Source organism: Phyllostomus hastatus, unplaced genomic scaffold (genome assembly GCF_019186645.2).
Source record: "Phyllostomus hastatus isolate PE091 unplaced genomic scaffold, TTU_PhHast_1.1 phas_scaffold_12, whole genome shotgun sequence".
Lineage (NCBI taxonomy): Eukaryota > Metazoa > Chordata > Mammalia > Chiroptera > Phyllostomidae > Phyllostomus > Phyllostomus hastatus.
In genome coordinates, this window is record NW_025334007.1 from 8186780 (window position 1) to 8214702 (window position 27923).

Consider the following 27923-nt stretch of genomic DNA (forward strand, 5'->3'; position numbering starts at 1 on the left):
CATGGCATTTACTGGCCCAGTGGTCATTATTAAGAAAAAGCGTGCCCTGGCTGGCGTAGCTCAGTGGATTGAGTGCGGACTGCGAACCAAAGCGTCGCAGGTTCGATTCCCAGCCAGGGCACATGCCTGGGTTGCGGGCCATGGCCCCTAGCAACCGCACAGTGATGTTTCTCTCTCTCTCTCTCTCTCTCTCTCTCTCTCTCTCTCCCTCCCTTCCCTCTCTGATAATGGATAGATAAAATCTTTATAAAAAAAAAGAAAAAAGAAAAAGCGTTACACAAATGTAACATGTGGAAGAGATGGTAGAGTCCAGATAGGGGCAACCAGCTCAGGACTCAAAGACCCAGTGTAGTTTCTACAACTGCGTGTGAGTAACAACTTTTTAAAGCAACATGACAAATTATGGTGCATTGATACAGTCATTAAAAATTGCATCCTCGAAAAACTCAAACCACCATAGTGAGACTCACATACACCAGCCGCCAGTCAAGTATTTGGGGAGCAGTAATAGTAAAATCTATACTCATATACATTTTCATAAATTCCCATAGCACGTGATACACAGCTAGCAAGCATTTGATAAACAGAACCACCTTCTTGCCCATGAGAAAGTTCTTTTGTGTCCGACTGGGAACTAGAGGCCTGGTGCAGTTCCCAAACCTGGCTGTATGTGGAATTCACTACCAAGTCTTTCAAAAATACAGATTATAAAATGAACCCCTGGAGAGTCTGATGCAGTAGGTCTGTGTTGAGGCCTAGGAACCTATGTTTTAAAAAACTTAGGAAGTCCTTCTGAAGAGAAGCTGGAGTAGGGGACTAGTTGCCAGGCAAGTCAAGGCTGGGTCACACTAATTCTGTCACTGTCTCTCTGAGGACATGAACGTTTATAGGGTGCTGGGGTGTGTAACAGCACATATATACTCCAACTTGTATTTCACTTCTCTTTGAATGAACCAAAACAAAAAAGAAAAAGCCTCAAAGCATCACTACCATAACCAAGACTCAACTATGGGCTTGTAATTTCATTTCTTCTATTCTAGAGTAAAATGCAAGTTCTACTTATAACAAGCTTTCAAATAAGACTTTTCTACTTTTAATTAGAAAGCAAAATTTTAAAATGTGATAAATCACCAAACTACTTTTATCTGCAATATCTCTGAGCCAGCATTCACCAAAAACCTTTGAAAGGAAATACTAGGAAATGGTTATGGCTGCCACTGAATATAAATGCTATTCATTGTTTTAAGGATCAGTTTTCAAGAACAGTAAGATATTGATCATAAAGTCACTTACAGAACTGTAACTGTGGCACATATATACTTCCCCAGGCTAGAATACTCAACCTCTAAACACACAGGACTAATTATTTTTTAAAGATTTATTTATTTTTTTAGGGGAAACAGAGGGAGAAAGAGAGGGAGAAAATCATCGATGTGGGAGAGAAACACCAATCAGCTGCCTCTCGCACGCCCCCAGCCGGGGACCTGGCCTGCAATCTTTTTGGTTCACAGACTGGCAGTCAACCCACTGAACCACACAAGCTAGGACCTAATTTTTTATTTAAAAGGCCATGTCCAAGTCATAAAGAGTAGGGTGAAGGTTCACCAAGCAACTATCTGAACAGAGCCAACCTAGCCAGGAATTAGTTTAAGAAAAAGCACAGAGGAATACTGAATACATTATGGAGGTTGTTTTATTATTTTTTTTATTAGAAGACCTTCCTATTAAAAATTCACCATAGAACTTTGCCATCAAATATTGGCCTCTATCATGAATACACATAACCCTTTATTTACAAATACCTTATAAGAAGCTGGACAAGGATAAATTTGACCGTGAGCTGAAAAAAAAAAAACAAACGTGAAGGTGCCAGTGTCCCTAACTTGGCTGTAATAGGATGCAGAAAACTGTCAAGCTCAAGTTTAAGAAGCCACTATGAGAACAAGGGAACATAAATGATCACACAGCACTGCAAAATCACAGATGTGCTGCTTTTTAGAAACTCTTTTAAGTTTCAGAGCAATTCTAATAAGGTGTGTCTACCATCACCCTTCTACCCAAAACCCATCCCAAGGGGGAACTACCAGGTTTTCTTTTTGAATCCTCACCCAAGGATGTTTATTGATTTGAGAGAGAGAGAGAGAGAGAGAGAGAGAGAGAGAGAGACGGAGGGAGGGAGGGAGGGAGGGGAGAGAGAGAGAAACATCAATCCGCTGCCTCCTGTAACCACCCTGACAAGGCATCAAACCCACAACCTAGGTCTGTGCCCTGACTGGGAATCAAACCCACAACCTTTTGGATATGGGACGACACACCAACCAACTGAGCTACCCAGCCAGGGCCCACCAGATTATTTTTTAAGTACTGGACCCTTCCTCACCCTCCAAACCACAGCTGACAGGAGGGGGCGGGGGACAGAGCAGCTAATGTAAAGGCAACCGATGTAGAAAACCTGTGGTGGTAGACAGAAAGATAGGCTGAGCCAATTAAATTCATCTTTTGAGAATTTAGGATGAAGACCCAGGCAGGGCAGAAGACAAAAGGATACACTGGAAGTTATCATCATCTAGAAGGCCGGGCGTAGCCAGTATTGCCTTAAACAAGCCCACCAGTCTACGGACAGGAGAGAAAGGCAGAGGAGCCAGGACTTGGCAACCCAGTTGCAAAGATACACAGAAAACAGCCCTTTGTTTTCTGTCTCCCACTTCCAGTGTCTCCAGCTCCAGCTGTGAAGCGTGTCTGCCCTTGGATAACCATGGGACCTATACGGTCCTTTCAATAAATGTTTCTTCAGCTCGCGTGAGTGGGCCTCTGTGGCTTACAACCTGAAGGGCCCTGGGTGACAGCACGAGACATTATTTCTGAACCAAAATAATAACACACTTTCAGGATACCATTTGTGTGCTATTATGTGAAGCAATGACAGCATATAGGAACAACACAGGCAAGCCAACATCGCTGTGAGAGGTGACTTTTGTACCAAGTATTTAAGTTTGTGCCTTTAAAATTATCTTACCACAGGATTTTCCATTTCATTCCCTGGTTTCTTACAAAGAAAGGAGGGAAGGGTCACAATGGAAGGCACCTCCCAGAGGATAATAGAAACTACTTTACAACGCTAATTCTAGCATTCACTACCACGAGTCTATAATTTTCAGATGTGTAAAGGTAGATATTAATGTGCTAAATAAGCAGCAAGGAGGCATGCTTCAGCGTTCTGCACATTCAATGTTATGCACATTGCACCCTACTTTTACACATTTATACAACTGGCTAGTCAAAAATAAAAATATTGTCCCTACCCTTCCACAGAAAAGTTTTCCATAGTCTGTCTCAAGAGATCTAAGTATGGAATCATTGTTAGTTCATTAAGGGTTCTTAAGGTTATAAAATATACGTGTGCGCACCACACACCATGGGTCATCTGATGCTGGACATCTGAGTAGCTTAAACCATGCAGGATCTTCACAGCTGAGAAAATCAATAGGAGAGCTGCCATTAAAACCCACAAGCCCAACTCCCTCTACACCATGCCTCCTAAAACAAAAGGAAGGGAAAAAATATTATATTACAGATAGAGATGGCAAGTTAGAAGAGTCACTGAGAAACCTTGGAGCACACGAGGAGAAGGTAAAAAGCTAGTGAAGAATACCAACTACTATAAGAAGGGGAAGGGAGTGGCTAAGCCTTCAACTAAGAGTCCAAAGAAAATGACACACGTGTCTTCCTCCCATTGGCAGCACTTCCAAGGACTGGGAAGAACAGCTGGTGAGGCCTGGGCCTTCTGAGACCCCCTGAGGGTTGCTCCTGGGGCCTTTGGAGGGGCTTTGGGTGCCTTTTTGCTAGAAGAAATGGAAGAACTTCCAGGCCTTCTCACCATTGGTGCTCTCTGCCTCACTGGTCCTCTCAAACAGTTTTGTTTTGAGCCAGAGAGGACATCTGCGTGGGTATTTTGACACCCACAAAATTAAGAGTAGGGCCCGTGGGGAATGAAATGGAAAGCTGACTGCTACAATTTGCTTTAGTCTACAGTGGGGAAGAGAGACCTGTAGGTTTCCTGCCTGCTGGCCCAGCCCACTTTTGCCATGGTAAGAAAGGTAACTGCTTTAAGACCCCACTGAAGAATAAAGATTATATATACCAGGCAGGAAATATCATTTGAATCTAGAGGTTGTGGATACAGCAGATCAGATACAGGAAGGACTCCAGCGATACTGATACAGATGGCAGAAGAGAGGCTACTACTGTCAGGTACTGATTTCACCCAGGAAGGTGGTGTGTGACGGGCTTTAGTACTGGACGTGGGGAAATGCACAAAGACCAAGGATTGCATACAAAGATTGCTTACATCATTCGCAATTTTATCCCGATCTGTAAATCTGGTATGAATTCAAATGTATAAAGCAATGTTCTCACTGGGTTATGAAAATGGGTCACTTTTTATTCTCTCCTCTCTTTTCTCACCTTTTCTAAATTTTCTTCAATGAGTACTGTTTTACTCTTTTGGTAACATGGGGTTGGTCCCCTTAACTGACCCAACTGGAAACAGGAGTTGGATGATTGACAAAAATGCTGAATAAAATGGGAAACCATAAAATATGACTACTACCGTAAACATAACTTAAAATGTACAGGTAAATATACCACTCATTCCTCTGCCCATCTTTTCACATAAGGCCAAAGCCTCTTCTTTGAATATGGATGGGTTTGGGGTTCCAGGTCTTCTGTCTTAGATAAACAATACCGCAGCCATCTATGAATATTCCAATTCCTATTTCTTTAAAGTGTAATGAACTCAAAGATAACCATGAAGCAACCCAAGTGCAGATTCCTTCTGAGATTTTTATTCAGTGTTGCCCTATAACCTAATAGTTATCGTACACACAGTCATTTCATCATATTTTTAAGAGACTCTTCTTTATCAAGTCTTTCCAAAGCATTCAACTTGATTTTAATGGAAGTAAGGCTGTTTTTGTACTATTTCCTCAATTTACACAACATTTTATTTTACTTAAAGATTTTATTTCTTTATTTTTAGAGAGGGGGAAGGGAGGGAGAAAGAGAGGGAGAGAAACATCAGTGTGTGGTTGCCTCTTGCATAACCCTTACTGGGGACCTGGCCTGCAACCCAGGCATGTGCCCTGACTGGGAATTGAACCTCTGACCCTTTGGTTCACAGGCCAGTGCTCAATCCACTGAGCTACACCAATCAGGGCACACACATCATTCTAATAAATTATGTAGTCACAACAGGTAGTATAACTTATACCAATGATTTGAGGACAAATAATTGACCCTTAGTTAAGCATACATCTCCCCAGATGGAACACAAGCATTCTGGAAAGTATGTATGAGCCGAGCATGCTCAATGTGCTGTGGGTAGTGGTAGGAGTGATTTATGAAGGGAATGAAGGCTGGCAGAGAAGTTGATTGCGTAGATGCTGTTTTATGTGTTTATCCACTTTCAGAATCTGAAAACACCCTCCACCGCTGTTTTCCTTAAGGGACGAGGCTGTTGAGAAATGACAAACATGGTTTGAAAGATGCAGTGGGGAGCAGGGGACATGCCAGTCCTTCCTCCACACCCCAACAGCGTGGGGGTAGGAGTATGAATGCACACGTATGTGTTGGGGGAAGTGGCGTTCCGAGTGGCAGAGGGACCTGAGGATGACTCCTATTGGACATAGCCTCCCCAGGGAGCCAGGCTTTAAGTTATGCCGCACGCGTGATAGGAATGATTAAGTGAGAGGATGGAGTAAACTTTGTTCACCGGACAATAGTGGTCTCACTGGTTAAAACTCAAAGGGGGCCAGAGAGAGAGTGGTGAGAAGGCTTGTGAACAAGCCCAGGAAGAGGGCGGAGAGAGGAGGCGGGGATCTGGCAAAGGACAAAGAAAGCAGGGAGCTGTGAGGCAGACAGTGGGCATAAACTTCCAATTTTTTTCCTTTGAAATATTCACTGAACTGTTTTGCACATGATCCTCAGCGAGTTTTTGGTACAACATTTCTGTCCCTAAAAGGGGCAATGCAAACGTGGGTAAGAGTAATTCTAAACCTTTGGATCTTTACTTCCCAGTTAGATGGATCAACAGAAGTATAGCTCACGGCCCTGGCCAGTGTAGTTCAGTGGGTTGGGCCTTGTTACAAGGTGAAAGGTCACTGAGTTGATTTCTGGTCAGGGCGCATGCCTGGGTTGCAGGTTCAGTCCCCAATTGGGGGTGCATGAGAGTCAACCAATTGATGTCTCTCCCTCTCATATTGATGTTTCTCTCCCTCTCTTTCTCCTCCCTTTCCCTCTTTCTGGAATAAGTAGCAGGAAAAAAAAATTTTTTAAGAAGTACAGCTCATGCCAAGGCCAGGTAATAGGTACCAAGTCCAATAAGAGCGGTACTGACATTAAATGCTGCAAAACAGATTCTTTTCTCCTTGAGTCCAGTTGAAACAGGTTCCTCCCCACCCTTGCCAACGCCTGACTCACTTTAGCACCACTCATTCCGCTGTTCTATGCAAGGGCTAGCGGTTGCCTAGAACCCGCTGTCACTTACCTAGTTGTACTGACTTGTGGTTAAAATTGCTTGTATAAATGAGAAGCCACACAACTTGTGTGATGGCCAAGGACTACTGCTAGTAAGCTTGTCTATGGCCCTGACTGGGTCCTAGCACTGCTTTAGGAGCGCTACATATATTAACTCATTTCACCCTACAATATAGGACCACGGTTACAGATGAAGAAACTGAGGTTCACAGAGGTTACATAACATGTCCGAAGTCGCCCAGCTAACTGAACTGTCCATCAGCTGATAAATACACAAATGTTACATAAAATACACAAAATGTAGTCTATCCATTTGATGGAATATTATACAGCTATCAAAAGAATGAAGTACTAATGCATGCAACAACAAGGATGATCCTTGAAAACTTATGCTAAGTGAAAGAAGCCAGACACAAAAGACCACATACTGGATGATTCCATTCCTATTAACTGTCCAGAATAGGAAAATCTATAGCTACAGAGAGTAGATTAGTGGTTTCCTAGTGCCGGGGAGAGGGGGAGTGGGTAGTGACAGCTAAGGGGTATGGAAGGGGGTTTCTTTTTGTGGTGATGAAAGTGTTCTCAAATTGGATTGTGCCCCTGGCTGCACAATGCGGAATACTCTAAAAGCCACTGAACTGTACACTTTATATGGGTGAATCGTAGAGTAAATTCTCAAAAGGTTTCAAGTTTATCAAACCAAGGAATACTTATTGACCATCTAACAGGCATATACTCAGTTCTACATAAGTTACAAAACAAGTATAAGATACAAACCCTGACCTCAAATTGCCCACAGTTCAGGAGAAAAGGCACACACGCAGTATATAATAATGCACTTTTGCACTATGAATGTGTGACTTTCTTTCTCGGGGCAGTCAACTCTCTGAACCTGGCTTTCTGATTCGTAACAGCCACTGGGCTAGGGTCTAATGAACATATAACTATGACAAGACCAGTCCCACTCCCCTCCCTCAGTGGGGGTCTGCAGAAGTCATGATCAACCACAGGGTTATCTTGTAAGAAAGCAACCTATAGGAGTCTTAGGGAGCTGAGGCTGGGCCTGCCATCTGATAACTGAAATAGAGAAAATGTTTCCTAATTAAACAGAGGCAAGGACAGCTTGGCAAGTGTAGGCTGAGTGAGGGCCCGCAGGCCTGGGTCCCCCTCCCTGGGTTTAAAAATGCCCCAAGTAACCCTGGCCAGGTAAGCTCAGTTGGTTGTAGCATCATCCCAAACACCAAAAGGTTGGGGGTTTGATCCCTGGTCAGGGCATACACCTACGTACTAGGTTCGATCCCAGGTCGGGCTGCATATGGGAGGCAACTGATCGATGGTTCTCTCTCACATTGATGTCTCTTTCTCTCTCCCCTCCCAAAATCAATAATAAAAAAAAAATCCTTGTGTTAAGATTAAAAGAAAAAAAATAAAAACCAAATGCCCATAGTAAAGAAATAGCACAGATTTTCCTTAGCTATGGCTGCTGCAGGTGTGGCCTGTTCCTCCGGGGGAAGGCTGCACATGCCGGGCCGCCTCCCTTGGCCCTCTGAGTCTGGCAGCAAAGGCCACTCTGCTTGAGGTGGGCTTCGGGGCCTTACAAGCCAGACAAGGCCCTCTTCTGCCTCCTACTGACTTAGCGACGCAGTTCAGAAAAACTGAGAGCAACAAAGATCCTTAACGAAGACCAGGAGCTGTGCTCATGAGAACCTGAAAGTGTGTGTTTGGAGGAAGGAGATGAGGGCCATGATAGGAGAGACACGAGTAAACTTGGCAAGGGGCAGTTTGGGGATGGGAGGCTGCACAGAGAACCATAATATTGAAGAAAACTGAAGAAGGAAAGGTCCAGAAACCTGGTGGTCCCTTTACAACCAGGAAGGCTTTCTGAAGCTACTGTCTACCTTAAGTGGGAAAAAAAAGGAAACTGCTGTTCATATTCAAAGTGCCCAGGTACTGGGGACTTCAGGCTCTAGGGCTCTGTCCTATCCCAAGGCGACTGGGACAGTGTCTAGCTCGATGTCCAGTGGCCCCATGAAGCACACATGCACGTAGGTTCTAAAGCCTAGGGTGCACATCAGAAAGCTGTTTAAATTTTACTAACATGTGTATTCAGCCAAATTTTATAACAAGCCTTCTCTAAAATGTTCACATAATAGTGGCAATCAAAACTTAGAATCTTACTTAAGCTGGGAAATGTATATGGTTTAAGACAGAACTACAAGTAAAACCCTAGTCAGTGAAGTAGAAACTCCCATTTCGAGCGTTACAAATTACGCATCTTTTCCTGCACTGCCTAGAAAGAACATTTCCTATTTGAATTAAGTAGCTTGGGCCCAGACTGGCCTGAAGACTCAGCAAACAACTCAGCAACATCACCCTATCACCAAGCTACCCTGATTGCACCGCAATCCTATTTGAACTGCAGCCACTAACATTACAGTGGTCTCCTTACCTTTCACGACATCAGCGACATTGCAGGTGGGATCAATACTTCCAATGTGTTTAGGATGAGCAGGATTAGTGTCACCACCAAAGAGAAGTGCTAAACAAACACAAAAGGGAAGGGAGAGATTACAAACAAAGCCAGCCGGGATGGTCAGGCAGAGAAATACAGAGGATTCCCATATTTGTAAGAATCACTTTAGCATCCAGTGACTTAAAGTAATAGAAAACAGGGTGGGGCAAAAGGTCTACAGCTGCAAGTACATGAAACACAGTTTATTCTTATACTATCATTTATTACTGTGTTATTTGCCACACAATGGACTGTAAAACTAGTTTTGCCTCGCCCTGTATACACAACAAAGGAACAACAAAGGACAAAGGATGTGCTTTAAGACCTGCCAGTTGCACTTAGCAGGTCCCAAAGCAGTGACACGTGCCAGGTGTCCAACCCTTTCTTCCCGACCCAGTGTGACGTGGATGAAAAAACTTCCTTTCATCCTTAGCCAGGTTTACCCACCTTCTTAGTACTACTGCAGACATTTAATCCAACATTCACTAAATAGTTAGAAAACACAATCTGCAGCATTAGGCCAGCCTTGGGAAATGTCTTCACTGTGAACATGTCAAACGCCTCCATCGTGGAGATTTTTTTTCGATGTAGTGTACACAAATGATAGCTGTTCAAGTATCTTCAAAAGTACAAATGCTTTCACAATACAAAAGATTAGCACAATTGTACTTGCAAATAAAAGCCAAAAGGAGCCCCAAAGGAAAAAGCAATCTGAATTCAAGTGTTCATAGGTATACATAGATACAGGGTCTGGCACAAATAATGCCTCGTTTTTACTGCAGAATCTTTTATTTGAAATTCTTATTGTTGTTCAGTTACAGTTGTCCCGCCTTCCCCCCGCGTTGCTCTCCTCTACCCCGCCCCCCACTCCCACAGTCAATTCCCCCTACTGTTCATGTCCAGGAGCCCTCTATTCGTGTTTCTTTGCTTGCCCCTTCCCCTTCTTTCCCCGGTTAACCCCCTCCCCTCTGGTCACTGTCCATTTGTTCTTTATGAAATCTTTTATTACCAAATCCTAAGCATGTAATTCTATAACATAACCATATCACACTCAAGCACACCATGTGACATCTTAGGTGAAATATTCACATTAAAAACTATAAATTATCACACCCATATTATTACCTTACCAACCACACTCAAGCAGGCCTTACTTCTGCCAGACCCTGTAAATATTTATTTTTTTTGGTGTACTTACTTTTAAATCAAACAAACATTGGAAATAACTTAGATTTCACGAAAGGAGAAAGCATAAATAAAATAGGGGAGATTTTAAATTATAAAAAGTGATGAATATGGACACTAGGTCAATAGGCAAAGTTCTAACTGATTCCGTGAAAGAAAACCAGAAGTGACAAGCTTAGTCAGCGCTCTAGAAACACGCACGTATATATGCAGACACACATATTTAGCTCAGAAAGAAACTATTATCTAAGTAGTTTAGTTGACTAGTATTTCGTTCTCTTTTTTTCCCTTCAGATTTCCTGTAAATTGTCATACATTTCTTTGTTTAATACCAAATTACCTTTATTGTCACATCATTGGCCTGATAATGCTTTGACTACAGTTTTAAAGAGTTATATGTTTTGCTTGAAACTATTAGTTTCAGGTATACAGCAGATACAGTTCTATTTTTAAAAGATAGACATTTAGGACCAATCCACATTTAATAATTGTATAACATTCATTTATACAAATAAATAAAATTAGTAAAATAAAGGTGCGTTTTCCATTTTCTGATCAGCGAAGAGGATGATTTAGACTCTAGAAGTCTGGATGCTTTTTCATAAGAATTATGAAATCAGGCTAAGAGACAATGCTGAAAATAAGCCAAAATATTTTTTTGTGGCAAGAATTTTAGTTTTGTTTTTCTTATCTGCTCATCAGCCTCAACAGTGGATTAAAACTCTCAAGACAAGATTATGGTTTGACACTTCGCTTAATCTGATTTCACTGATCACTGTGACATTAAGGATCAATTGCTCATATTGTCAATATGCCAATATTCCCAGAAGGGAAACTACCTAACATCCTGGATGAAGACTAGAACTTTCTCTCAGAGACACATGAAAGTATTTGGAGATGAATGCAGCTGCCATTAAAGCTGGACCTTCGCCCTCACCAGGAATGTAACAGCAAATGCTTAAAGGCCAACAGTGGCCAGGTCTCCAACAGGAGAACCAAAGAGCCTTTCAAGGATTTCTTTCAACAAAGAATACTAATGACCAGCTTTTTACTAGATAAGATTTACTTAGAAAAAAAAAACTGAACTAGGAATGAAATTTCTACAGATGGAAATGCAGACCTGTAACAGGAAAACATTTGGAAGAAATCACTCTGGTTATGACTTCAAACCTGGGCCAAAACCCCAACTTACTGTGCTGGTTAATAAGCATGCGGAAGGAGATGCGGTTGGTATAGAAGCGATCCAGAAAATACTGTATGTTACTGCTAATGAATGGATCGAACCCAAACTTCTCCTTGTATTCAATCACTCCTTGTGCCATTGTAGGAACCACATCATTGTGTCTGTTTCTGATTTTAATCAGAACTTGTAGAAAGCTGTGTGGGAGGGAAACAAAAGTGGTCAGTGTTTATATCTCATGGCTGATGCATAACCTTCCCAGCTCCATCTCTGGACTACTTAGCTTCTGGTATTTTCATAGGCAGAGATGACATAATCATTCCAGGTTACAAGGAAGAACTCGTGTGAAACTGAAGCGTTACCCAAGTTTTTGCTTGCAACTTCCTACAGAAATTCTTCTTTGAGAAACACAAAAAGTAAATGGTTCCAGGAAAGAAAAAAAAATGGTCAAATACCTTTTTAAGGAATCCACTGACTTGTTGGACAAGTGATTACACAGAATGCAGGTTCTATAAATATTTGCTGAATAAAGAATTGCAGAGCATATTATTTCTTCTGATGACATGAGGACAATTCAAAAAACATTTCGGAAGATTTATTATGGAGCCTGAATGCAATAGCATCCATGAATAAATAATGTGAAACTTCTGAAGAGTAAAATTTTGAAATATATTTCTCATAGCAGTTAAAACATAATGATGAAATGTAGAGAGAATAAAGGCAATTAAAACACCCATATTTGAGCATTACAGTATATTATTGTAAAGATGCAGAGGGAAAATATATTAAGGATGGTAAATAACTAAAAAGAGAAAGACAAGTCAATGGAGGCAAACAAAAAACTCAGAACCGGGACCAAGGGTGAGTACGTGTGTATAAAAATTGAGCATGTCAATAAAACGACATTGCAAGTCAGCAGGGAAACAATCAAATTAGTTGGGGCAGCTGGCTGAAAATTTAAGTCACAACCCAATTTCAAGTGTTAGCCAAAAAGTGGGTTAAGAGATTTAAACGCAAAAGGGCAAAATCACAGAAAAGACAAAAGAAAATCAGGTGAGTGAGTATATGACCTTCAAGTAAGGAAGGCTGTTCTAGGCTTAATAGCAAAAGCAGAAACCACACAGGAACAAATTATATGACCAGGTGGGATTTCAGCAATTCTGTCAAAAAACAAAGTGGAAACTGGGAAAAGTCTATTTGCAAGCGTATTATCCTTCATAGAAAGGTGAGCATCCTAACGGAAAACTAGGCAAGGAATCTAGTGTCAAAGGGAAATTTACCAGGGGAAATGCAAATGCCAAAAACTTCACATTCACAAATAATAAAAGAAAAACAAATTAAATCAATGCAACAGCTGTTTTTTAAGAACTGTTCTTCAGAGCACTGTTCATAGTCACAAAAACACTACAAACCATTCTAAAACCCAATAATAAAGAGTTCAAATCCCATGACTTACTTGTAGATGGACATTATGAAACTATGAATAATGGTGTAGATCTGTAATGTGGACATGGTTATTTTTGTAAAAAACATTTTATACTTAGAGAAATATGTATGCCTAGTTCAAAGTAGGGATGGGAGGAAATGTTAACAGTGGTTGGCCCCTGGCAGTAGAAATGTGGAGTGATTTTCTTTTTACTTATCTGGGTAGCCTTTTTCCCCCAATGATGAACTATGTCTGTAACAAATGCACACAAAGACAGCAAAGGTGAATAAATCAACTCTGAAATTAGGAGGTCATAATTACTCACAAGAAATTTTATGATGGTCAATATGCCCTTTGTAATAATGCTCATTCCAACTTGGTCATAAATTAAATAGCACTAAAGTGAAACAATTCATTGTGGTAGAGAAGTGCCTTACGTTATCTGAGGGGAGAAGACTTGCCTCCACAGTTCAATTCTCAGACTACTTCCCCAATCTTTGGTGGCTCTTCTAAACGTTATCATTATATAAATGTGCTTCTCCTCCAAGCTACTTTCACTTTACTTAAATGATTTCCACCCTGGCTGGCGTAGCTCAGTGGATTGAGCGTGGGCTGTGAATCAAAGTGTAGCAGGTTCGATTCCCAGCCAGGGTACATGCCTGGGTTGCAGGCCATAACCCCCAGCAACCGCACATTGATGTTTCTCTCTCTCTCTATCTCCCTGCCCTGACTCTCTAAAAATAAATAAATAATTTAAAAGAAGAAAAAAACAAAGAAAAAAGTTAATAAAAAAAAAATGATTTCCCTGCCCGAGACTTCTATATAACCTCTCACTGAACAAAAAAGGCCGCTACTATGAGTAAAAATGATTCACCTTCACTCCTTCCTTCGCCATGAGCCCCAGGCTTCTAAAATCCCAACAGTCCTAACGAACTAGCTGCATGAACCTGAGCAAGTTATCAAAACTCGCTGAGAGCTACTATCATCACAATCTTGTGCACACTGGCTGCAGTGCTCGGTAGTGCACAAAGCAGGCTCGTCTCTATAAATCGCATCAGATGGACAACCTGTTCCAGAAACTGACGCAGGACTCTGGGAACCACACAGCAGAAATTCAATATCACATACTTCCACAAACTTGGATCCTAAAATGTGAAGCTACACAGGGGCCAGTCCTAATTTTTAGGATGTCAGCCAAACACACTGTTACTTGCTAGTGACTTCTGAGAAAACAAAGCTTCTGGCTTTGATTCATTTAATTTCAAAACCTTAAATAACAGCAAGAGCTGATAGTAAGGGAAATGCTGTATCTGGAGCTCTGACCTAGTGACTCCCTCCCACGCTTCACAGATTCATTACACAAAACACCTAGCAAAATGGAAAACAGACAAAGATTTTTTTCCTCTTATATTCTAATTTAATTTACATGTAATTTTACATGTAAACCTGATCTCACTACTCATGGCTCAAGCCAGCAGTTCCGGCAGTATGGTGCGTTGTAAAGAACAATGCTGTAAGGGGAAGGAAATGTAATTTCCAGGGCCAGCCCTGCTACTAATGTGATGATCTTGGGCAAGTCAGCTTACACCTGTGACCTCAGTGTTCTTGTCTGTGAATTGAGAGGCCTGGGTTCAGTGCCTCGAGCTAAGGTCTCAGATAACGTGGTGGTTCTCTAGGTTTCTCTAGGTTTATTTTTCATGGAACACCTATATTTAAGGTTTTCAGTCTCACAATTGTGTGGACCAGGTTTCCACTTAGAAAGAAATTCCTCAACACAACAGACTTGCCATATGCATGCACCCCTGTGTATGTGAACCAGGAAGGAAGAAAGTAATGTGGAAAGGAACTTAATTTCTCTTGGGGGAAAAAATCCATGCTCGGAGCTAAGGTTCATGTTTTCTGGTTAAATGAAAATGAGAAACAGAAATATTTCCCATCAGCTTGAGAATTTAGCAGTCTTCCTACAGAATGGCTGCATTGGAGCTCAGGCTGTCATAGAAAAAGCACACTTTCTCCTGCTTCTCTGAAGTAAAACCATTATTGTGTTTCTCAGTTCAAATGTAATATTCCTTTGAAAAACAATTTTTTTTTAACTATAAGGGACTGAAAAGATTATGTAATAGCTTATTGGTGCAGTGGATGAAAAGGGCGCTGAGCAAATCCAGAATTCAGAGAGCTCTCACCAATTAATCAGAAGGCAATGGAGAGGTAAAGGGAAGGACTTCCAGTCCTTACGAGGAAGAGGAGGGGCAAGAGGGGACATCCTTGTCTTGGTCCTGATCTTAGAGGAAAAGATTTCAGCTTTGCATTGGTCCTTCCTCCAGCGGCTAACGAGATGAACAAGGAAGAGCGAGCAAGAGTAACAGGTTTAGAAGGCTGCAGGACAGATCTGCAAAGGACAGTGCACTGGCAGAGTACTGGGGGACCCGGGGGTGAGACGACGGAGGTTAGGCTGTCATATGTAAAATTCTTTGTGCAAAAGATAACTAAAGCATTTGTGGAAGTTTCAGTATTACGCAAAAAAAGTTTGAAAAGCTTTCAGTGAACAATTTCAAACATCTCTCCTCCATCACACATTATTAAATCACTTTATCTATATGTAATAGAGCAGACTACAGTTTGTAAATCTAATTCATCAAGCAAAACTTTGAACTGTCTATGGGAGTTAATTACCACAACCAGGAAGTAGTAATTTTGGAACACAGGTCTCAATGAATGATACAATTAATATCTCGAGTGCATGTCTTTGTAAAATGCCAGCAACTCAGATTTAAGGTAGCAATCCATAATGCGAGAACGTCATCAGTGGTAAGGATTACTAACTTTAAACAAGCTGCATGAAAATTTTAAGAGGTGTCCTAATGCAATAACAAGATAAAAAATGTCATCATGGTCACAAATAGCCTAGTTAGTTAACTGTATGCAATTTGTATCTGGATTGTTTTAAGCTGTAAAAGTAAAGAATTTGTAAGTCTAAATAAACAAGTGTTTACAAAATACTGTGAAGGACTGAGTAGGCAGATTCACGCATATACAGAGACCACTGCATTCTTAAAACGACCACTAGGTGGAACAATTACTGCAACATTCAGAGTGAGGGTCCACACCAGTTCCCCGTGAGCAAAAAGTATTAAGAATGGTTAGATCACAGCATGCTAAGCGAAATAAGTCAGATGGAGAAAGTCAAGAACCATATGATTTCACTCATATGTGGGATATAAAACTGAAGTCAACAACTGAACAAACAAGAAAAACAAACGAAGAAAAACTCCGACACAGACAACAGTGTGCTGGTTACCAGAGGGGAGGGGCTGGGGGAGGTCATAAAGAGTAAAGGAGGTCAATATATGGTGAGAGATGGAGACTTGACTGTGGCTGGTGAACCCACAATGCACTATACAGATGCTGTACTATAGAACTGTACACCTGAAACCTGTATAATTTTATTAAATGAGGTCACCCCAATAGATTCAATTAAAAAACGTTTTTAAAGAATTAGATCATGAACCACGATTTAAGTGTCATTATTCATTTTGTACTCTTAAATTCTTAACTCCATTTTTTTAAAACAAGTGTAATGTTGTGTCACTGAAACCTAATATCTTAGTCCAAATCATACTGCTTGGTTCTTACTGACATGAGCTTCATTTACTAAACCGTTTTTTACCTAGATCATTTTACTTTCACATGAGTCTGGTAACATACTTACTTATCCAAGACCTTTGGATCCTCGGGGCTCTTATTTTCATAATCCAAAAGTTCAAGGAAGCTCTGCATATACCTGAAAAAGAACAGTTAATGTGTCGACTATCTATGCAACACCCATTTCTCCTTTCCCCCTTCCTTACAGTACCCCAAATTTCCACTCAGGTAACATCCCCTCCCCTCCCCTCATGCAGCCCAAGTGCTTCAGGAGCAGCTGATGCCACACAAAACTCCGGGGTGTCCCGACTTTTCTCTGGGTAATCCCATTTCTCCTGTCACTAATTCCTCATTAGGCTGATGGTCCATGTCTAAGCCTGTTACTGTGTCGCATATCCCTGAACACAGGGATTGGCTCAGGCATGGGCATAATGTCTCAATTCAAACCAGAGAAATAAGACAAAAGACTTGGCAGAGGTCTCTGGGAGAGAAACCAACTTGCTCTGTTTTTGTGCGGCTTGCTATGTGGACGTGAAGCCTGGAACTGCTGCAGCTACTCTGTCACCAGGAGGAAGTCCAGCCTAAAAAGGAAGCCAACACCATGGAAAGCAGTACCTTGATGAGCTCATGAATCTCTGAATCCAACCAACACCAAAAGCTCATCCTATGGCTGGATCTTACAGTTACGCAAGGCAATCAATTGTTTAAGCCATATGTAGTTTGATTTTCTACTACTTACAAACATATCCTAATGGACAAACCAACTCTATAGTTATATGAAAAAAAGTGCATATAAATGACAAGAAGCACATGTGTGATACTGAAGTGTGCACTAAGAACTTAGAAGCTAGAAATAAAGAAGGTAGCTTCTCACAGTTAAACTCTCTTAACCCCTCCGAAACAGCTTTGGGATTAAGAATAGCTCCATATCTCAATCAGGGCCAGTGTAAGAAATAATGTGTTCAACATAAAGAGCTAGAGAACACGGAAAAATGGGACCCAGAGAGGCATGCTACTGGAGCTCCTACATCCAGACAGGACCTGCTAGATCCCGCAGGGATTCAGAGATTTCAGTTACTCAGAGGTGATCTCTGCTCTGGGTATTAACATGTCCTGAAAGATCTCTCTTATTATTCTAATGATTTCTAGCAAATAATTACACTAATCCTACTAGCCAGCTTTGATAGAGGATGAGGGTACTTAAGCAATTAAAACTGACTGTTGAGCACATACATAGAAATGACGTTTTGTTAATCAGCCTCACTTACACTTTGTGACACTGCGTAATACTAAAGTATGTTCATCTCTGGCTATATATTTTTCAAAGTCTCTGGGAAGATAAGGCTATGGATTAGATATTGCTAAAGTCATCAGGTCAAACCACCCTGCAAGGTCGCTTTTAAGAGGGAAAAGGAAATGACAACAAAACAGAATGCATGATCTTGCACTGGATTCTTGAATTGGGAGGGGGGCACAACAAAAAAGAAAACACTATTAGACATTAGGACAATTAGGGAAATGAGAACAAGTTCTACATATTAGAAAATTACTGGATCAGTGTTAAATTCTCAAATTTGATCATCATACTGTGGTTTTCTACGAGTCATTCTAAGGAGATACCTACTAAATTAAGCACAATGTAAAGAAGCACAACGTCTACCATTAATGCAATGGTTCAGGGAGAAAAAGCATATGTGTATGTACCGTGTGTGTGTGTGTGTGTAACTCACACATACAGACAGACAGAATATGAATGAGAATGGTAGAACAAATGTTGCCAAATGCCAACAATCAGTCAATCTGCATGAAGGTTCGTAATGGGAATTCTTGCCACTAGTCTTGTAAACCCTTCTGTTAAGCAGGAAATTATTTCACAATGGAATGCTTAAGAAAAGAAAAGGAAGAAATGATGTGTGTGTGTTTGGAATGGCCATGGTGAGGAGACACAAAAAAGAGTCAACACAGTCATTTGCATCTGTACTTTGCCAGCAATTCACTGTGAAGACTCTGAAGTCACTTTTACATAAGTGATAGTAAATGTCTGACTGTTACTGCCACCAGGACTAGGGCACTTGAAAGTCATCTAGACTGCCTAGAGCCCCACCATGGTAGCCTGAGATAGTGCTTATATACTTTCTTTTGGAAATCTCTAACTGTGGCCTTGAAGCAATTAAAGAAATCTCATGCAAACAAGTACATGCCGCTCCTTCTAAAACAAGCTATGAACTTAGGGTAGAAAGCAACTAACTATGAGATCAAAACCATGGTCATCATCTCTCCGGGGTCTCTCAGGACCCCTCTGACTCCCACAGCGAGGAGCTACTACTGACTGTCTGGGCCAGGGACGGCACAATGTGTCTCTAAAACCACCCACCAGTGTGTATCTCAAACAATTCACTCTCAGCCCTAAGAATTTAGTATAAAACGTGCAGGGGTGGGCAAAAGTAGGTTTAGAGTTGTGAGCAGGCAAAACAGTTTATGCTTGTATTATTATTAATTATTGTATTATTTTCCATACCAACAACTGAAACCTACTTTGACTCATCCCTGTATTACTGAGGAATGACTACTGAATGGCCATTCTCTTTCAGTAGCCTGGTCTCCACTGACCCTCTAAGTGCAAGTTCATGAACAGTTCCATCCTCCTCCTATCTGTTCCACGTCATTCCCTTCCCCTAAGATGCTCTCCCTGACCCTGTCATTTCCAGCCACTCATCGAGGGGCAGTGCAAAACCGCAGCTGGCACTTCTCCCACAGCACTTCCTCTGTCCTGGCCTGGCAGCACTCTTTGCGTCTGGCCTCCCGAACTCCTCCAGCTTTTTTCCAGTACCTGCCACCTTGTTTTTATAACACAGAGGAGACCTGTAAATGTTTCTTGTGTTTATGCAAATCCCTTTCTAAAAATACACCAACTCTCTGACATCCTACCACTCATCAGCCTCACCCCGTTTACCTAGTCGGTAGTTTACTCACAAATTCAACTTCCTCAATTAAATAACGCAGGCTTTAAGCATCAGAGCTATACCTGATTAAACTTTAAGTTATACTTGTGAGGATTTTTCATACTTTTCACAGGGCAAATGCAGCATAGCAGGTACTGATGGTTTTCCAGTCCGAGGTCCCTTTAAATGACTGACTTTGTTCTAAAAGAAGTACTGGCTTCAAGGAACTTCTTTAAAAGGAAAACAGAAGGAGCGTGGCTGAGACGTGACAGAAGCAAGATGCCCCACCTAAAAGATTGTAGACCTGCTCCCATGGGTCACTGCACTGCTATCCCTCTCCACTTTTCTGCACTTGCCCTTTTTTAAAAAAATGAGCCATCCCATTTATAAACAGAAAACTAAAATTTGCAAAGTCAACAAAGTGTCTGATATGGTTTAGAAGTATTTTCTTTTTTTTTTTAAGATTTTATTTATTTATTTTCAGAGAGGGAAGGGAGGGAGAAAGAGAGAGAGAGAGAAACATCAATGTGCAGTTGCTGGGGGTCATGGCCTGCAACCCAGGCTTGTACCCTGATTGGGAATCGAACCTGTGAGACTTTGGTTCGTGGCCCGCGCTCAATCCACTGAGCTACGCCAGCAAGGTAGAAGTATTTTCATTAAAAAAATTTTGAATTGTCAGTTAAAAACAATCTTAATTGCCCGGAAATCCCAATTATCCCACGTGACTCATTCCCACACATGCAGTGCGTGCATTTTTAGGGAGAATGATCCCAACGCCAAATGTTCAGAGCATCATGGGAAGACCCCTTTGATGTCACGTCATGTACTTACCAACTCTGGACCAATCCCACCGAAGGGCGGTTAAGTAAATTATCTGGCAGAAGGTTAACTTCTCTCATGGTGTTAGCCAGGCGCACAGGAAGCTCCTTCCGTAGAAACATGTATGAAGTCTTCTCACACGCATTGTCTCTCCCTATTCAGAGACGAAAAAAGTACCAGGATTTACAATCTAACAGATGGAATAATGAATGCTCCCATGGTAGCAGTTACTGGTCGGGAAGAGAAAATTAAATAATCCAGCAACCTCTAGTTAAATTTTTATCCTCTGAAATAGCAAGCTTAAGGAAATAATTAGAATAGCAAAAGAACATTTATTCCAAGAGGCCATCTTGAAAGCAGTTTCTTTTTCCTTAACACAAATCTCTTCCTAGCATCTCCAGTTTCGATCTAAAAGGAACCTGGGATATAATCTGAATTTGTTTTCCCCGTGGGAAAACTGCCAAGCACAAAAGTAGGAGAACATACAAATCCATGCCTGTTCAGAGGAGTTTCTGGAAGGCAACAGATCCATTCATTCCATAAATATTCACCTGCTATGCACCAGGATTTTCATCTAATGTGTTTCTTTGGGCACCACTCTGCCACTCGGGGAAGCAGCCACAGGCCCCATTTCTGCCTGAGACACAGGACTCAGGGTGTACCAAAGAAACCAGACCACAGGTGCTCTCGGGAGCAGAGTGACCTACCATGGCATGTCTGAAAGGGCCAGACACTGCATGACTCTAAAGACAGATGTCAGGGAGTCTTCTGTTGTTTGCTCTGAGCTGGCTGTACATCAAATTTACCTAACCAGGACACAGTGAGAAAAAGGTACCCGGTCACCTGAAAGAGGAAACCTGAGCCCCTTCCCTGAGTGGATTCATGATTGACCCTCCCCCAAAACCCCAGCCCTACTCTAAACCTGACAGAAAGGACATGAGCTTTGGGGACAGAAATGTGCTCCAGCCCAATCTCCTCCATTTTGGTGTTGGGACACCATTGGTAAGTTTCTTAACCTCTCTAGGTTTCAGCTGCCTTTATCTGTAAAGTGGGATGAAACTTCAGTTTTTGTCAAGACTGTGACGATGTGTGTGGAGTCTGACAAAGAGCAAGTGTTCAATAACTATCAGTCCCTCTTCTGTCCTCTGTGATACTTATGGGTCCCTCCCAAGTTGCTCACACTGGATAGGCCTTCCTGCCACTCCATATTCCCTGGAGAGGTTGCTCAGAAATGGGCAACCTCTGGCCCAGGCCGAGAGACAGGGAAGCTCACCTAACAATCCACTCCTCCACACTCTCCTCATTCTTCCCAGTGTGACAAAGGTGGTGCCACAGGGAGTCGGCAGGGTAGAGCTATTGCATTCCCCTAGGCCAGTGCCACTGAGGGGAGTGTTCCATCCAAGAAAGATGGGGTCTGCAGTGTGGGACAGGGACTCAGCACAGGGATCCTGGCAGCTATCCCTTCACCTCTTTCCCCACGAGACTCTAGTCTGCTCTGCCCCCACCTTGCTAGGAGCCCAGGGTAAGTAGCTGAGAACAAGATTTTGTGTGCTGGCCTTTTAAGAGGGCACCTGTGTTGCTAGCAGACTTCTGCCTCTCCCTGGGGAGAGAATCCCTGCTGCTTTTCACGTCCAGATGTTATGTGGGTACCTCTTCCCAGCTCTGGTGCTCTCTGCTATAGAGCCCGGCTTGGGGTTGAGACCCCATGCTTCTTAGGGGGAACCTTTGCAACTGAGATATCCCTTCTCAATGTCAGCTACCACCCTTGGGAGCCAGGCCAGATCTTTTCATGTCTCCACCCTTCCTACCACTCCCTATATGACTCCTTCTGTAAAACCTTGGTTATAAGACTTCTGGTTCAGCTAGTCTTTGGTCGGTATTCAGGTTGATTGTTCTATAACTTAGTTGGAAGTTTAGTTTGGTCCTGGGAGGAGGTGAATATAGCTACTTCCACATACTCTGCCACCATCCTGGATCTCCAAAAGGAATTTAATTTTTTAAGTTAAAAAAAAAAAGTTGACATTGTCCCCATAGGAAGAGTAACTTAGAGAATGGGGAAGAAGAGAAAGAACCTTGTGGTGATGAATCAGAACTGGGAGTATCAGTATGAACTCAGGAAAAAATTCGTTGACTTTTTGGGTAGGGGAAGTTTACATGCTTAAATTTCCGTGTCCATGGCATATTTGGAGCATCAAATTAGAAGCACATGGGTAGGGTGAAGAGGGAGAACGATGAGAAATGACAGTGGGCTGGCAGGCTCCAGGTGGCAAGGGGAGGCCAGGTCCACATCTGTTCTGGAAACCCTCAGGGCTAGATGGTTTTGGAATATAAAGGTTGTCAGATTTTAGGAAAGTAAAAAGGATTATGTACATCCATTGTGTAATATGATCTATTATACAGACACAACATAGCTGCAGTGAAATCTGTGCACATTTACACAGAGCAGGATAAAGACCATGACCTCAAATCAGGTTGGATAGGCTTTTACCACACAAAGGTATGTTTTGCCACCAAAGGTATGAAAAAATACTTCCATTTTTAGAGCTTGTTACACATCAGAGTTCAGATATGAGACTGCGGTCCTGCAGAAAAATAAAGCCAAGATTAAGTGCTAGCAGTAGACTTGAGTTTGTATCCTGACTCCAGTACCCACTAGCTTTATGAGCATGGATAAGTGTCATTACACTTCTAAACCTCAATATCACCATCTATAAAATAAAAACAGCCCTGGCAGGTGTGGCTCAGTGGACTGGGTGCTGGCCTGCAAACCAAAAGGTTGCTAGTTCAATTCCCAGTCAGGGCACATGCCTGAATTTTGGACCAGATCCCCAGTTAGGGGGTGTGTGAGAGGCATCAATGTGATCTCTCACACATTGATATTTCTGTCCCTCTCTTTCTCCCTCCCTTCTCTCTCTAATAAGTAAGCAAGTAAGTAAATAAATAAAATCTTTAAAAATAAATAAATAAAATAAAAACAGTGCCTATTTTGTAGAGGCTGTGGTGAGGGTGAAAAAGTGTCAACATTTAGCATCAACAAGTTGTTAAAATGTAGAAGAAGGGGCTCATTAAATAGCAACCACTAACAATGCCAAGGATGATAAAATGAAACAGCCTGAGGCCATATGTGCCAGATCAAAAAGGCCTGGTATTTTCTGAGCCCTGAGAACCTGACTGCATTCTGGTTCAGTGCTCTGCCTGTGCTCATTTGATGATTCTACATAATTAAGAAAGGATTAAAAAGAATTAAAGTATGTTCTGTGTCCCCAGCATCCACTTCGATTTATTTTAAAATAAAAGGCATTGATGCTTACATTGGTCAACTCTGCACTAACTAGAAAACACAACCACTCATTTGGCATGGTCTAAGGTGACCAAGTTTCAGGAAGCATTTATGCTAGCCTTCTTGGATTACCAGTCTTTTATAAACCAGTATAGAAAGAAACTTTATTTTATTTGTTTCTCTATATATCCCCCGTGGCACCAATTAGAGAGCCTCACCTATGGTAGCTTCTCAATGATTTATTGGAGAATAGATAATACTTTCCAAAATTTGTAGTTTTAAAAAAGAGTACCTGAAAAATGTCAGGTTTTGCCTCCTACATTCTAATTTAGCTTTCGAGAAAACTTCTTTGTACTCAGATACCTTAATTATACATCAGCTTAAACAGGGGATACGTCTTTTATAGTTAATTAGTGAACCTAAAAATAAATATGAACTACCTGATTTTTTTTAAAACTTCTCAGTGGTTTTCCTCATATGTTGAAAATATTTTATCCTGTGTGTTAATGCTGGATACTTAGTTTCACCAAAGGGTTCCAATAAACTTTTTTACAGTAAACTTACAAAAAAAGAACCTTTTGGTTTTAGTTGAATGTCCTCTCAAAAGGGTTCTGTTTTTATAAGTCTTCTGACACACTATTTTCCAGTTATTTGACTTTGTTTTTTCCCCATTTATGTGGCTTTTCTACATTCCTTAATTTTGATTTTCTATTTTATTCTGCATTTCTCTAAATACTTTTATCTTATTCAAATGTACCAATTAAATTATTCCCTAGCATCAGTTCAGAGGATGACGAAGGAGTGGGCGAGGGGCAAGAAAAATTCTGACTTTAATGAACACAAATTAGTCATTGGCTTTAATAGACTCGTCTGTATTTTTCTTCACTGCTTCCTCCTAATTTAATGGCCTTTTTCATTCTCTTCGGTTTTCTGTTTTTCATACTTTGCTCTTTCATTGAAAAGTCGGAGACAATTACTACATTTGCAAAAGGTATGATTTGCTTTGCTTGGAAATGTTCCAAATAGCTTTCCATTCACCAAGATGTAGAAAGAATCAGACATAGAAACGCAAATGACTTTCTATTTAATGCAGGGAGCCCTCCCTCTGATGGTCACCATAAGAAAGGAGCATTTGACTAGCCTTCTGAGAGCAAGAATAATACTTCAGGCTTATTCTTTACATCTGGTTTTCACAGTGGCCTGTATTTCCAGTGAATCTTTAATCCTCTTTTCAACTAAGTTACAGGAAGCAGGAAAAAAAAAACTCTAATTATTTCTTCATTTATTGAAGTGAACTGATGATATATTTTATAATTAAAGAGAGGGCTGTGAAACTTCACAGCCAAATGCAGAGTCCCCTGTTTGGACTACTTGAAGCCTATCTTTGTCCACAGCTTTCAGCTTTCACACCTGGTGGGGGATGGTTTGGGAGGAGTAGTAATGGAATCAGGGGGTGGAAAATGAGAGCAACAAATGGAAAAATTACAAGCAAGGCACCAAAATCCAACAGAATGATCAGCTCATTCAGATAATATTGCCTTCTCTAAATACTGCCAATTAAATGTTTGAGTTTCCAATGTATTTTTACCATTAACCATGTTAAAATGGATAAAATATAACGGAGAAAACAGCATTTTAAGAGCAGCTCTTTTATTTTTCTCCAGTTATAAGATTCCAGTCTTTTGAAAACATTGAATTTTGAAATCCTAAGTAATTAACTCTTAGAGTTACCAGGGCTAAACAATGATTAACTGAATAGTCCTTCAAAGAAACACACTGAAGTGTGAATGGAGAGCTATCAAATCATTGTGAATATCCTTCAGAAGAATCCCTTATTTTTTTTGCTTCACATATACTTTTAAAGTGTTTGTTTTACTCCATTTCCAGAAGTACTATAACAGTTTTCTTTTGTTTGGTAAAACTTCCTGAATTTCAAGAGATCAAAATAGGTAGCGGATCTGGGGGAGTACCACACTTGAGGCTGCCATCACTCCAGACCAGGAGCTTGTCATTATTACTAACATTATTACTAACAGTGAACCAGAAACTTCAGAGTCAAAGACTGGCGAGCTCACCTCATTCCCTATGGCATTCAATGCCCCCACAACACCCAGAGATTACACTACTTCTTTTGGTCCGACATCTGTTTCATTATGCTCACAGGTGCTGTGGGTCAGGGATTGAGACGGCACACAGGAGTGATGACTAGCCCGGAAGCTCAGCTGGGAAAACTCAATGCCAGAGAAGTGACTAGACCATGGTGGGGGAGCAGTGCTGGAAGTATCTGAAGGCTTCCTACTTCCGAGCATTGCTGACCGGAGCACCAGCACCACTGGGTAGCCTCTCCGTGGGCTTCCTCACAGCATGGCAGCCTTGGGCTAGATGGATTCTTGTATGGGTTCAATAAACAAGGTGGAAGCTGTATGGCCTTTTATGTCCCAGCCTCAGATGCCATTGTCAGCTGGTCAAAGCTGCCACAGCCTGCCCAGACTCCAGGGGATGGAATCAGACTCCCTCTTGATGGAGAGCTGGCAAAGGCACAACGTAGAAAAGCATCATCATGGCTATCCTTGGGATATGGCACCTGCCCTAAGATGTTCATGAGGAGGTACTGAAGATGATTTATTTCTCAAATTATATTTTGAAGCATTCTTCTATTGCCTGAATTTGTTTCGTCTGGGGTCATTTTTTTCTTTTGGCCATTTATTTATCTTAGTTTCTTTCTTGCTGCGGGCTTCCCTCAGCTGTCTGGTGATACTTGCTTATTCAGTCATGTTTCAGAGTGAGGCAGCCTAAAGACTAAGTGAGCACCCAGAACACCTGATTTAGACGGCTTTTTAGTGGAGGTCCTAACACCACGCCAGCTTTCCTAATCCTTCTTAAATAGTTTCTTCAGGGTTGTTAGAGAAGAACCTCCCTTTTGCCCTTTACTGTGCCTAGGGGTAACTGCCCAGCCTAACAATGTTCTGATGGTCAGGGTGGAGGGTGACCCTTCTGTTTGCAGACTTCCGGTTCATTCTCCAGCGTGATATCTGCATCACACTGGAGAATGAATGGGGTTGAGGGGGGAGATAAAAAGCAAATATGTTTAAGTCCTCACTTAATGTTATAGATAGGCTCTGCAACTTTTGGTAAAATGACAGATAACAAAACCAATTTTAACTGATATAGACAACAGTTAGGTTCCTGTGGTGTCTCATCAACATCATAATAAAACATTATTCAAGGACCTGCTGGATGGCAGTTAACTGGTGAATCTAAGTGCTAGACAGGAATGCTAACTGAATTGTTTTTACACCTTTTCCTAAGGTCAGAAATGTTTTTTTTTTTCCCTTCCTTTTTATTTACTATTGTTGTTCAACTACAGTTGTCTCCATTTTCCTGCCACCACCTTCCCCCACCCCACCTACGCCCACCTCCCTCCCGCCCTCAACCCCCCTCCCCTGTTGTCTTTGTCCACAGGTCCTTTACACATGTTCCTTGACAACCCTTCCCCTTCTTTCCTCCATTACCCCCTCCCCCTCCCCTCTGGTTACTGTCAGGTTGTTCTTACTTTCAATGTCTCTGGTTCTGTTTTGCTTGCTTGTTTGTTTTGTTGATTAGCTTCCACTTATAGGTAAGATGCTATGGTATTTGTCTTTCACCATCTGGCTTACTTCACTTAAATGACTGGATCAAAAAACTATGGTACATTTATTTACACAATGGAATACTGCACAGCAGAAATGTTTTCAAATAAAAGATTTGGAAGGGACATTGTAAACAACCTAAATATCCAACAAGAAGGGAACAGTAAAATAAATTATAGTATTGTATATTTACATGGTTAAATATGCAGTCATTAAGAAGTGTTTTTAAAGAAAAACAGTCTTCTACAAAAGGTCATCCTATAACTAGACCCAGTCTGTTATTTAAAGGGAAAAAACCTGCTAGAGCCCTGGCCAGTGTGACTCAGTTGCTTGGAGCATCATCCCATACACCAAAAGGTTATAGGTTCATTCCTGGTCAGGACACATGCCTAGACTGTGGGTTCAATCCCCGGTCCAGTGCACACGAGAGAGGCAACTGAGCGATGTTTCTTTCCCTCCCTTCCCTTTGCTCTAAAATCAATAAGCAGGTCCTCTAGTGAGAATTAAAAATTAAAAATTAATGTACTAGAGCCATTTTATTCTTTAAAAAAATACAAAAATCTCATAAGAACATGCTACTCTATGCAGACTTGCCTGAAGGTGTCTGAAGCCCATGATATGTACCTTGACATCATGACTGTCGTTGTTACAGGAATAGAGGTTGCAGAGTGACCATGGTGGAGTCCCTAAAGTTAAGGCAGGAGAGGGTTGTGGATCTTCCCTTGATGGACGTCTGTGTCTGTGCTGAGGGAAAGTAAGTGATGTCCACTAGTG

The 27923-nt window shown here is 41.5% G+C and overlaps 1 protein-coding gene across 2 annotated transcripts in view; it reads right to left on the bottom strand.

Annotated features, from left to right (window-relative positions):
- PDK3 (pyruvate dehydrogenase kinase 3) overlaps positions 1 to 27923 on the bottom strand; it is a 57895-nt gene that overhangs the window by 17506 nt on the left and 12466 nt on the right. For both annotated transcript variants that reach the window (XM_045855943.1, XM_045855942.1), the window contains exons 2-5: positions 20253 to 20394; positions 16547 to 16618; positions 11424 to 11608; positions 8984 to 9073 (exon numbers count right to left, since the gene is read on the bottom strand). In XM_045855943.1, coding sequence (XP_045711899.1) covers positions 8984 to 9073; positions 11424 to 11608; positions 16547 to 16618; positions 20253 to 20394 — 489 coding nt within the window. The remainder of the gene's footprint in view (positions 1 to 8983; positions 9074 to 11423; positions 11609 to 16546; positions 16619 to 20252; positions 20395 to 27923) is intronic.